The 12,440-nt window shown below is 41.3% G+C and overlaps 1 protein-coding gene across 4 annotated transcripts; it reads right to left on the bottom strand.

Annotated features, from left to right (window-relative positions):
• Positions 1-1,089: 1,089 nt before the first annotated feature.
• Positions 1,090-12,436, bottom strand: SDHD (succinate dehydrogenase complex subunit D). 4 transcript variants are annotated; one of them, XM_060160387.1, is made up of 4 exons: positions 12,282-12,436; positions 9,541-9,657; positions 6,669-6,813; positions 1,090-2,088 (listed from the first exon to the last, which is right to left on the bottom strand). In XM_060160387.1, the coding sequence occupies exons 1-4, from the start codon at positions 12,331-12,333 to the stop codon at positions 1,923-1,925; spliced, it is 480 nt and encodes a 159-aa protein (XP_060016370.1). In that variant the 5' UTR covers positions 12,334-12,436; the 3' UTR covers positions 1,090-1,922. The 4 variants fall into 4 exon arrangements, with proteins under 4 accessions (XP_060016370.1, XP_060016371.1, XP_060016373.1 ...); XM_060160388.1 differs by having other exon boundaries at positions 12,291-12,399; XM_060160390.1 differs by having other exon boundaries at positions 12,215-12,354.
• Positions 12,437-12,440: the final 4 nt, after the last annotated feature.

The following is a 12,440-nucleotide window of genomic DNA, read 5'->3' as shown; positions in this document are numbered from 1 at the left end:
CAGAAACGTCTTATTGCTGTTAGACCCTGCCTCATCTTCGCTGCCGCTCCAGCAACTCACAGCAACCCACTGATTTTCCAAAGTGACAGCTCAGCTCCAACCTAATTACAAAACTGACCAGGACGTGGGGCAGGTCCACTCTAACCAGCCTCCACTCTAACATTCAATCATGATCTAATGAAGCTTATTAGCATTAGACACCCTTCCAAAGCCAAACTACGATCTGATGGTATTGGTGATAGCTACTCTACGGAAAAATCCATTTCCCCACTCCATTTGACAGCAGTGGTGTACTGGGGGCTGGAGGGATGGGGGAGCAGTGGGGGGGTGGTGAGGAATGACTCTAAGGGGGATCACTATAGAGAATTTTAAAACAATAACGAAACTGACTAAAGGTCAGTCCGCTTTTTTATCATCATAATGAACCACCAATTCTAAACCAAGTCAGTAATAAAATACTCCTCCCTGCCAAGGCGGACTGGCCCACCACCATGACTCCTTGGTGAACTACTGCTACTCAGGCATCACCCCCTTCTGAAACCTTTAAACTGCCCCAAAACAGAATTAACCACCTCTTCCTAAACCCTTAATAAATATCCTACAAGGTTGTAAGCACATTAAGGGGACCTTATCTTTAACCTCCAGCATGAACACTTACCCTTCTAGCCAGCTCCCCTTCGATAGTTTGCCTCAGTTATCCAGTAAGGTCCTCAGTGAGTGAAATGCACCAACTCCCATTTCATCTACATTGCTAGATGAAACCATCATGCATTACACTCATCCCTTAAGACCAGATTAACTGCATACAGTATAAAATTTGAATATAAAGGCTGGCAACCACAGAATACCATAATCTGGACCCAATTCTGATTCCTACTACTTAATCTTATTACTTTCCTCATACCAAACTACTTATACTCAGTATATTTCTGCCTATTACATGTAAGTCTTTTCTGTATTACAGCACTTTGTATCTGATTTACCTAACTGCTAAACTCAGAAGGAAATTTAAACACTCAGTCCTGTTTCCGTGCTATAGATGCAATAGACACTCAGTTCTACTGAATAAAACTATGGACAATTAAGACATAAAAGAGTAGAATAAATTTTTATTATACAGCATTTTTATTTTTAAAAAAACTTTACCTTCATAGAATACATTTTCACATTAGAGATTCCCACGGTGGGAAAACAACAACTTATTACTTACAATTTTATATTTGTGAACAGATTATTTTAGGACCAGTAAAATAAACACATTTGAGGATTAAGTCTCCATTTAGAACCTGTAACAATTTGAAACATCTATAAAGGGACCTCCTCCCTACATGAAACTTCTCTATATTCAGAAACTCTCCAGGTTCTTCTTCCTAGGATCTAGAAATCAGTAATGTGAAATATCAGCATTTCTAATTTTCAAATCTCCCTAGGACACGTAACCATCAGTAACTGGTATCGACTGAAAAGAGAGGGGGGATGTTTACAAAAACAAAACACTGCCTAATTTTCTGCAAAGTCTTTACTTATGAATTAACAGTCGTTCCCTTTCTCCATCATCCTAGGACAAATATAGAAGTTTGATCAAATATTGAGAGTAATAAAACTGAATTCCCTTTAAAAGTCTGATAAATTAACAGGCAAAGGCTCATATATAATGTTTAGTTATACTGTGAGTCTTCTGAGAAGCTGTGAGACACCCCATTAACTCTCCAGAATACAAAACTCAGTCTCACAACTTCTTGGATACAATTTCTCTCAAATCTTTCTTCAAAGATTAAACTCTAAACATAACTGGCTGATTAGGAGAAGAGGTTTACCAGCAGACTAATCTGTTATTTCCTTCTTATTGCGAGTTGAAATGGCATGACATAGCAGAGGCAAGCAGGTGTACAATCAATTCTCAAGGTGTTACGTCTAAAGGGTCAGAGCTTCCACAGCATAGCCACAGCTTTGCAGATGCCCACATCATGATAGTTGAAATAACAAAGCCCAGCAAAGGTGAACGCCGAGAGCACCAAAAAGCCTGCCTTGGCAGCTTTCTGCAACGCAGCCCCTCGAACATAGTCAGTAACAACTTGTCCAATGCCCCTAAAGAAAAAAAAAAATCACAGTACAAATGAAAAACCACAAGTGATGTTAGAAGGCTATTCGGTTAACTTGGCTGCAAAAAAAATAATCAGTCAAGTCAAAATGCAACTCATGGTAACAAAAATCATAAACCAAAATGAAGGAATCAAGTGTACCCTAACAATAAAGACACCTTCCTATCCTTCAGATTCAATTTTCGAGTCGTTTATATCAAAGACAGTAACTAATTCCTACTCTATTTATAAAATTTTGTTTTTTATTTTTAAACCCAAACAAATGGCCTACAGACTTTTTCATTAATTGAAAAAGAATTTATTAAGCAGATACGTGCCAGAATCTGTTACAGATGTTGAGAGCACAGCAAATAAGACAGCATTCCTGCCCTTGTGGAACAAACATTTTAGTGAAGAGAAAGAAAAAGTACATACGTGCTATGAAGAAATATTTTAGAAAGGATGGCTTGAATGAAAAGAACATCCCAAACAAAAGTAACAATGACCTTGGCATCTCTGAGGAATCGTAGAAAGGTTATGTGGCTGGAGAAGAGAGAGACCAGAAGGCAGGGGCAGATCGTATAGGGGCTTGAAGGTCATAACAAGGAGTTTGAATTTTACTCGAAATACAACGGGAAACCACAGCTGTGCTTTAAGTAGGCAGTGACCAAAGTAAGCAGTGACCTAATTTTACTTTTTAAGTAACAGTTCTATTGAGATATAATTCATGTACCATAAAATTAACAATTCTGTGGCTTTTAGTATACTCACACAGAGTTGTGCAACACCATCACTGTTTAATCCCAGAACATTTTCATCAGAAACAAACTCTGTACCCTTTAGCCCATTAAGCAATCACTAATTTGTTTTCTGTCTCTACATATTTGCTAATTCGGGACACTTTTTATAAATGAAATCATACAATATACGGCCTTTTGTGTTGAGTTTCTTTCACTCAGCATAACATTTCCAAGGTTCAGCCATGTTGCACCACGGATCAGCACTTTAGTCTTTGTATGGCCAAATAATCTTCCTTTGTAAAAACATATCACATTTTGTTTAGCTATTCATCAATTAAGACACATCTGGACTCTTTCGCCTCTTTGGCTATTATATAATAACACTGCTATGAACATTATTGTACAAGTTTTTGTGTGCGTGGGGACATATGTTTTCAATTTTGGTAGGTATACACCTAAAAGTGAAATTGTCAAGTCATATAGCAACTCTCTGTTGTTAACTCATATTATAACTCTTTGTTATAATAACTTTTGTTAGACCTGCCAAACTGTCTTCCAAGGTAGCCGCAACGTTTTACATTCCCAGCAGAGGTATATGAGGACTCCCACTTCTCAACACTCATTATTGTCCATCTTTTTGATTACAGCCATCCTGGTAAAGTGTAAAGTGGTGTAAAGTGGTATCTCGATGTGTAAAGTCGGTGTAAAGCGTAAAGTGGTATAAAGTGTAAGGTGTAAAGTGGTATCTCAATGAGGTTTTGATTTGCATTTCTCTAATAACAAACAATGTTGAGCATTTTTTCATGTGCTTATTTTCCATTTGCATATCTTCTTTGGATAAATGTAATTTTACCTTTTAAAAAGGTCACTTTGGCTATACGTGGTGAAAGGACAGTGCGGGCAGAAGGGTGGCAAGAACAGAAATAAAAAACTAGTTAGGAAGCAGCCGGAGTAGCCTAGGCAAGGCTGCTGGCTTAACTTGGCTCAGACTACGTTCTGAGGAGAGAACTAACGCAAGCTGATGGACTGGTTGTGGGGTTAAGACAAAAAGTAATACCTAGAATGACTCCCAGGATTTTTGGCTTGAACAACAAGATTTAATTGAATTAGGGAAGAACGGGAGAGAAGGAGGTTTTGAGGGGAAATCAAAAGAGATTTCGGGGGGGGGCGGAAAGAGTGATTTTTGGCAATATTAAATTTGGGATGACTATTAGACATCCAAGCGGATAAGTCGGTCAGACAACTGGAAATACAAGTCTGCAGCTCAGGAAAAGAAGTCTGATCTGAGCTCACCTTGGAAAAGTGTGTCAACAGAGAAATTTTAAAAAGCCTAGAATGAGCCTGGAGGTCAGGCCTTTATTATTCAGAGGTCAGACAAGAGGAAAAGGAGCTGACAGAGGAGACTGAGAAAGTACAGCTGGTAAGGTAGAAGAAAACAAGGTGAGTATAGCATCTAGGAAGCCAAAGAAAATTTACTTAAGGAGAGAACGGTCGATTAAGTTGAATGCTGCTGAGTTTCAAGTGGAGGACAGAGAATGGACAACTGGATTTGGAAAAAATGAAGGTCTTTAGTGATTTTGATAAGAATGACTTCAGTTACACAGTTGGGATAAAAAGCCCAATTAATGTGGGTTAAAAAAGATGGGATGCTGGGCTTCCCTGGTGGCGCAGTGGTTGAGAGTCCGCCTGCTGACGCAGGGGACACGGGTTCGTGCCCCGGTCCGGGAAGATCCCACATGCTGCGGAGCGGCTGGGCCCGTGAGCCATGGCCGCTGAGCCTGCGCGTCTGGAGCCTGTGCTCCACAACGGGAAAGGCCACAACAGTGAGAGGCCTTCGTACCGCCAAAAAAAAACCCAGCAGATTGGATGCTAAGGAACTAGTGCACAATTATAGACAATTCTTTCAAGTCTTTTCTGTGTATGTTTGAAAAAGGAAGAGAGAATCAGTAAGGTAATTGGAGAAGTCAATCGTAATTTTTAGAATGTATGACTTTAGGGCTTCCCTGGCGGTCCAGTGGTTAAGACTCCACACTTCCACTTCAGGGGGCACGGGTTCAATCCCTGGTTGGGGAACTAAGATCCCATATGCCACACAGCACGGCCAAAAAAGAAAATGTATGACTTTAGATTTATCTCTTATTCTGATTTTTCACCGATTTAGATGGATCTCCTTTCAAGAAACACACATCAGAGAAATCCTACTGTAGCTGTGAGCTAGTATTTCCATATGCAACTGGAATCTTTTATTGTGAGAGGTCTATCTGGTTAAAGGGTAATTCTAACCAACCCTAGAAAACTAGGTAAGCAAAATCACCTTTAATACTAGCTAGAAAATGATTCTGACAAGTTACTTAACTTCCCTGGGGTTTAGTTTCTACAACTGTAAAACAATAGGGTTGGTTAAGATACTCCCCCAAGTGCTTTCAGTACTAACAATCCAAAAAAAACCTCTCCCACCCATGACAGCATATTGTCCTTGCAAAACAACATAAAAGGGACAACTTAAGGAACCCAATTGTTATTAACAAACTTTCTAGAAGGTTCATTAACTTAGAAAGTCTAACAAACTACACTGGGTAAAATAAATAAAAACCGGAAATTCATCCATTCGACAAATATTTACTTAGTGCTATGTGTGAGATACTGCCCTAGGCACTAAAGATATAACAACAAATAAAAACAGTCAAAACTCCTATTACATTTCTTTTTTTAAAAAGAGCAAAACTGAACTATAGTGTCTAGTGATGCACATTTAGGTAATAAAACTATGATGAAATGTAAGAAAACGATTGCTATAAAAATCAGAATAAAATTTTTTCTGGTGGGAGGATGTTGAACCATTATGACTGAGATACAACACAAGGAACAGGCTCCTGCAGTAGGTGGCAAAGGTCTATTTCTTGACCTGGGGGGTATTACTGTTATAATAATTCACTAAGCCATAGATTTGATTCTTATGATTTTCTGTATCTGTGCTTTCATTCTCGTGAGGGGAGACAAGAAATATACAACATAAACAGATGATAAAGTATATTAGAATGAAATAAGTGCTACTGAGACAATAAAGACAGGGGAGAGGGATAAGGAATGTTGGGAGAGACACTGCAATTTTGAGTAAGTCGTTAGAGACTTCTTCATTGAGAAGGTAACATTTAAGATGTGAAGGAAATGAGGCAACAAGCCAAGTACATAACTAGGAAAAGTTTCAAGTAGAAGGAACTGTAAGAGTAAAGCCCTGAGGCCTGGAGTGACCCAGGTGTGTTCAAGAATTAGCAAGGAAGCCAGTGTGAATGTGACAGAAAATCGTTGCAAATGAGGAAAGAAAGAGGGGCCAAGACCATATAGAGTCTGTAGATCATTGTAAGAACTCTGCCTTTTAGTTTAAGTAAGATTAGGAGACAATGAAGGGTTTCAAGGAGTGTCTGGACCTGTCTTAATATTTTAACAGGATCACAGGGGCTGCTGTGTTGAGGACAGGAGACCAGTTAGGAGACTACTTCTGGAATCAAGCATGATGACCAGGTTTGGGGCTTGAACAAATAGAAGAATGGAAATGTCATTAACTCAAATGGGCAAGAATACTGGAGGAAGAGATCTGGGGAAGATCAGGAACTCAGTTTTATGACATGCTGTGTTCAAAATGTGTACAGATATGAAAGCAAAGACATCAAATAGGCATGTGGATACATAAATCTGGGCCTATAAATAGTTTACATATGTTTTAAGGTTCTCTTCAGATCTTCAGTATCTCAACCAACTTCTCCCTCATATGCAATAGTGAGACAAGCTCACAGCAAACAAATTGAGTTGACAATGAATGTAATACTGAAAGGACTGCTGTACTTGCCAGTGACTATGAAGAGTGAGGGCTGCAGCCAGAGAGTAGTCCACCGCAGAGCAAGGATTCAAATAAGCAGCTGGAATTAGGCCCAGGAGCAAAACACTGACAACCCTCTCACCAGTCCAGTGGAGAGATGCAGCCTTGGAACCAGCTGTAGAAAGGAAGGACGAGATTCGTAAGAGTTGCAGGGGGAAACACACATCTCAGTATTTGCCACAAAATAACCCACTGACATAATGGCAAACAGAATGCATGGAAGACTTAACTCTGAGCATAAACAGGGTAAGATAAAGGTAAGTGAGAGATGCAATCTCCTTTCTTTGAAGCCTTTCAGCACAGGGTGTCTCAACACCTACATATGTTAATTAGAAGACAGATCCACTTTGCTTATAGGCAAGAAGATGGACAAAATATCTTTGCAGAATTACCAATCTTGGACTTCAGTGTAATAGACAGATACCTTATGAATATAAGTTGGTGACACCTATGGAATTCCTTTAAAACATCACTCTTTTGTTTACACCTAATCAAAAGTAAAGTAATATTGTAAGTAAAGTAATATTAAAGTAAGTAAAGTAATATTAAAAATCCTCCCAAAAGAAAATTAAACCAGCCAACTCAAAGAGAAGCAAAGTTCTCGGGCTTCCCTGGTGGCGCAGTGGTTAAAAATCTGCCTGCCAGGGGCTTCCCTGGTGGTGCAATGGTTGACAGTCCGCCTGCCGATGCAGGGGACACAGGTTCATGCCCCGGTCCGGGAGGATCCCACATGCCGCGGAGCCGCTGAGCCTGCGCTCCGCAACGGAAGAGGCCACAACAATGAGAGGCCCACGTACGGGGTGGGGGGGGGGGAACCTGCCTGCCAATGCAGGAGACACGGGCTCGAGCCCTGGCCTGGGAAGATCCCACATGCCAAGGAGCAACAAAGCCCATGTGCCACAACTACTGAGCCTTCACTCTAGAGTCCGTGAGCCACAACTACTGAAGCCCGCGTGCCTAGAGCCTGTGCTCCGCAACAAAAGCCACCGTGATGAGAAGCCCGCACACCGCAACGAAGAGTAGCCCCTGCTCGCCACAACTAGAGAAAGCCCGCCCACAGCAACGAAGACCCAACAGAGCCAAAAATAAATAAATAGATAGATAGAAGCAAAGTTCTACTGTCAACTTTTAGGGTCATGGTTCTTCTTCTGTTCCGTTACTTATAAACAGCCAAAAATAGATATGGAATGTGAAAACTTCTTTTATTTATTTTTTTTATACATTTATTTATTTTTATTTATTTTTGGCTACACTAGGTTTTCATTGCTGTGCATGGGCCCTCTCATCCAAGCTGCGGTGAGCGGGGACCACTCTTCGTTGCGGCGCGCAGGCTTCACACTGTGGTGGTTTCTCTTGTTGCGGAGCATGGGCTCTAGATGCACAGGCTTCAGCAGTTGTGGCTCACAGGCTCAGCTGTTCTGTGGCATACGGGATCTTCCTGGACCAGGGCTCAAACCCGTATCCCCTGCACTGGCAGGTGGACTGCTAACCACTGGACCACCAGGGAAGTCCCTGAAAACGTCTTTTAAACAAGTGAAAATAAAACGGGCTTTAAACATCTCTTTGAGAGCCTCTACCTTTTTTTGGTTACACACCCCATTGGGAATCTAATAAAAGGATGGAGCTACTTCCTGGAAAAGTGCACATAGATACACACATTAAAAACTGTGTAGGGGGACTTCCCTGGCAGTCCAGTGCTTAAGACTCTGCGCTCCCAATGCAGAGGGCGCAGGTTTGATCCCTGGTCAGGGAAGTAAGATCCCACATGTTGTGCAGCGTGGCCAAAAAATTAAAAAAAAAAAAAATTTTTTTTTTTTTTGGTGGCTCAGTGGTTAAGAATCTGCCTGCCAATGCAGGGGACACGGGTTTGAGCCCTGGTCCGGGAAGATCCCACATGCCGCAGAGCAACTAAGCCCGGGCATCACAACTACTGAGCATGCGCTCTAGAGCCACGAGCCACAACTACTGAGCCCACATGCCTAGAGCCCGTGCTCCACAACAAGAGAAACCACCGCAATGAGAAGACCGCACACCACAATGAAGACTAGCCCCTGCTCGCCACAACTAGAGAAAGCCTGTGTGCAGCAATGAAGACCCAATGCAGCCATAAATAAATAAATAAATAAATAAATTTAAAAAATAAAGACTGTGTATACAACTTTGGGGGAACTTCCTTTAGTCCCATGCACCCCAAGTTAAAACCACTCTGCTAAATCTAACTGAACGAAGTTCAGAAACAAAAACTTTTCAAAGATAACATAATTCTAAAAAGCAGGAAAACTATACTTGCCTAATTACTCATAACTCAGATGCAATTATAACTGGTAGACTTAAGAATCAAAAGAAGTCTTCTCTGTAAAATACTGATCTTTCTAGACTTTAAAAATGAAAATATAGTTAACTTGTTATTCACCTACAGATTTTCTAAGATTTAATACCTAAACAGTATTCATCCAAGAAATGCCATGATTTTAATATCAACCTAAATAAAAATAAGCATGTCAATTACAGCTATAAATATGCATGATTTTTTAAACTGTCTACTATGCCAAATTATTTGGATCTGGCTCCTCTCCATTAGCTACATAAATAAAAGTAACTAAACTATATTGAACAGATTCTTCCCACAGAACTACTTTCTTTTTAAAAAGTTAAAAAATTTAAAAAGACTTAGACCAGAAGTTTCTGTATGAGTGTAAATGGCATGATTCAACCATGCTAGCACTGTGTGCCCAGGTGTAGGCTAGGTCTTCATTTGACAGAGTTGGACACAAGAGTTCCTCTCAGAGACAGCAAATCCTGCCAAAGGCATGATAATCAGCCCAGATGAAGATGGACATACAATGGTGGCTGGGTGACAGGTGAATGTGCTGTATTCCACACCATCCTGGGGTTGATCGGTCCTGGAGAAATGCTGAGACATGAGCCGGTCTGACCACTGGGGTTCGGAGGAAGAGAGCTAAGGAAAGAGACATAAGGGGGATCATAAGCACCTCTCCTTTAACAGGATTGACAGACTTTCTAAATGACCATAGGCAAGCGATTTAACCCCAAACAGGGAATGACCAACTCATCTGTAAAATGAGGATAGCGTCTATTTCACTGGGCTGCTATGAGATTAGACTAAGTAGCCATGGAAATATTGAAAAATCAATGAACACTTACATAAAAGGGCTTCACTTTGACTAATTAAAAAAAATAACTTATAGCTCCTTTCTTCTCCCATTTATTCATCTATTCATCCAACAAACATTTAATACATGCAAGATTATGCTCTGCACTATAGCAAGAGAGATAAAAGACAAAGTCTTTGTCTTCAGGGAAGTCAGTCTAGTTTGGGAAATACCATCTTCCTTTTCAAGATCAATTTCTCTGCTTGCACTCTTGAACCCATCCCTTTCTGTCCTCTTTTAGATCTTGTCTCTTGGTTTAAAAATAGGCAGACCTAGGTACACCCAACCCTACCAATGCTGCTGTGAGACGATGAGCAATTAAGTTAAATAGGCTCTCCAAGAGTCAATGTCCTCTCTTTTGTAAAATGAAAATACTGGTATTTACTTCATAATACTCCGTTGAAAATTTTAAAATATATGTAAAATGTTCAGCATAATTCCCAGAATGTTATAAGTACTCGATAAAATGTAATTTCTCTCCTGTATCTTTAACCTCTCCTTCCTTCCTACTGACCATTTTCCCTCAACTGATGTAATATAATTAACCCTTCCCTTGATCCTATGTCCTCTAATGCCCATGCACTCTTCCCCTGCTCCCTTTCTTCACTTTCCAAACATGCTTCTTTAAAGTGTTGTCTAAATCACATCAACTTCCTCATTTCCTTATCATTCTTCAACTCTGAAACTCGTCTTTATCCCCACCAAAGCTGCTTTAGTAAGTCACCAATGGTCTCCTGTGGCCACATCCAATAGACACTGTTTAGTCTTCATCTTATTGGGCTTTCTGCATCACGTGGCACTGGTGGCCTCTCCTCCCTTCTCTTCTCTGAAAGAACTCTCTTCTGCTTCTCCTTTTGATTCTCTCCTCTGCAGCCGCTCTTAAATGTTTGCCCAGGATTCCATCATCTGCCCATTGCTCTCCTTGCTTCCTATGCCCACCCCTAGACATTTTGTCCACTCAACTTCTAGTGCCTTTAAGCTGATGAAACCCAACTCTGTATCCCCAGGCCTGATATCTCCCCAGAGTTTCAGAAGTTTAAGTGCCTGGAAGGCCTCTCCCCTGAGATACCCCACATGGTCCTCAAACTTACCATGGCAAAAACTAAAATCACCCTTCAACTCACTTTCTCATTTAAAATTGCCCCCCATCTACATGCTTACCACTTTATTTAATGACATCCCAGCCACTCTTTCACTTTACCCAGAAATCTGGAAGTCATGTAGGACATTCCCTCTAAATTCAGTCAAATACCAAATCATACGATGTATCTCCTAACATTTCCTGAGACAATCTTCTCTTTATGTACAACTTTCCAAGGTCAGGACCTCACCATCCTTGCCAACACGGCTACAACAGTGTCTCAACTCGTCTCCCTGACTTATGTCTTAGCCTGCCCCATTTCCCATGATGGCCATCTACCACATTGTTACCAAAGTGGTCAATGTAAACTGCAAATCTATGTCAAATCTTTCAAGGGCTCCCCTTCACACGAAGTAAAATGCATACTCCAAATCAAGACAAGTTCTTCTCTGATTTGACTTCAGTTCACCTTTCCAGAACCATCTCACTCCTCATCTTGAGCTTCACACTCTAATATCTGATTTGTTTTGTTTTCTCTCATAACAAGCAGTTTCTACTCCTTCATCATTCTTTTGCTCATCCCAGTAGCCCTAACTGTAATGCCCTTCTTCCTGTGGCCTTCCTTACCCTCAACACTCAAATCAGGCACACCTCCTTCAAGAACCCAGACAGGGTGATCCTTCCAAAACACAGAGCTAATATATTCTTCCTCTGGACTGGCATACAATTTACTTACTGCACAGTTTTCTCTTTATGTTATGTTTTCTCTTTATGTTATGTTTTCTCTTTATGTTATGTTTTCTCTTTACATTATGCTTATATGTGTTTTCTCTACAAAAACGAAAACTCCTTGAGGGCTGGAACTATGTTTTTTCACATTTGTAACCCAACCATACTACAGTGCCTGGTATAACACAAATGCCCACTTCTATAATTATCGAACTCAACTCCAAGGGAAATAGGCAAGACGTGGATTGGGACTTTGACCCTGACACTTTTGCGATTCAGGGAGGGAGCACTCTAAAAACAGCGAATGGGGAGAAAAAGAGAACTCATGTGAATAGCCTCTGCAAGACCATAACTTTCAAATTACCCCATCACCACGTCAGCCCAGAGCAGGGGAGATATGCTCTCGGGTAAATATCTGGGCCCGCAGGCAACGCTGGTGATGCCGTGGTTTCGGCAGGAGCCAGAGCTGCCAAAGGGAAGGAGGAGGGACACCCCCGCCCCGCCCCACCCTACCCCCGCTCAAAAGGTCTCACCGCCCAGCAGACGAATCCTCATCGCATTCCCTTCCCCCTAAGCACCTCCGGCTGCCAGGACCCTCACCTCGCCCACCTCCGGCACCGCAGAGGACACTCAGCCTCCAGAGAGTCGCCATGTCGCTCAGGAAGGCTCAAGGTCATCCAGCAACCCGGAAGCAGTCATATGACAACATCCACCCGCAACGACGAAAGAAAACGAGGAAACGGAAAACGCCGGGTGAAC

This window comes from Lagenorhynchus albirostris, chromosome 9 (assembly GCF_949774975.1).
Source record: "Lagenorhynchus albirostris chromosome 9, mLagAlb1.1, whole genome shotgun sequence".
NCBI classification, from domain to species: domain Eukaryota; kingdom Metazoa; phylum Chordata; class Mammalia; order Artiodactyla; family Delphinidae; genus Lagenorhynchus; species Lagenorhynchus albirostris.
Note: the sequence above shows the minus strand (reverse complement) of the source record. Positions and strands in the feature narration are given on the sequence as shown.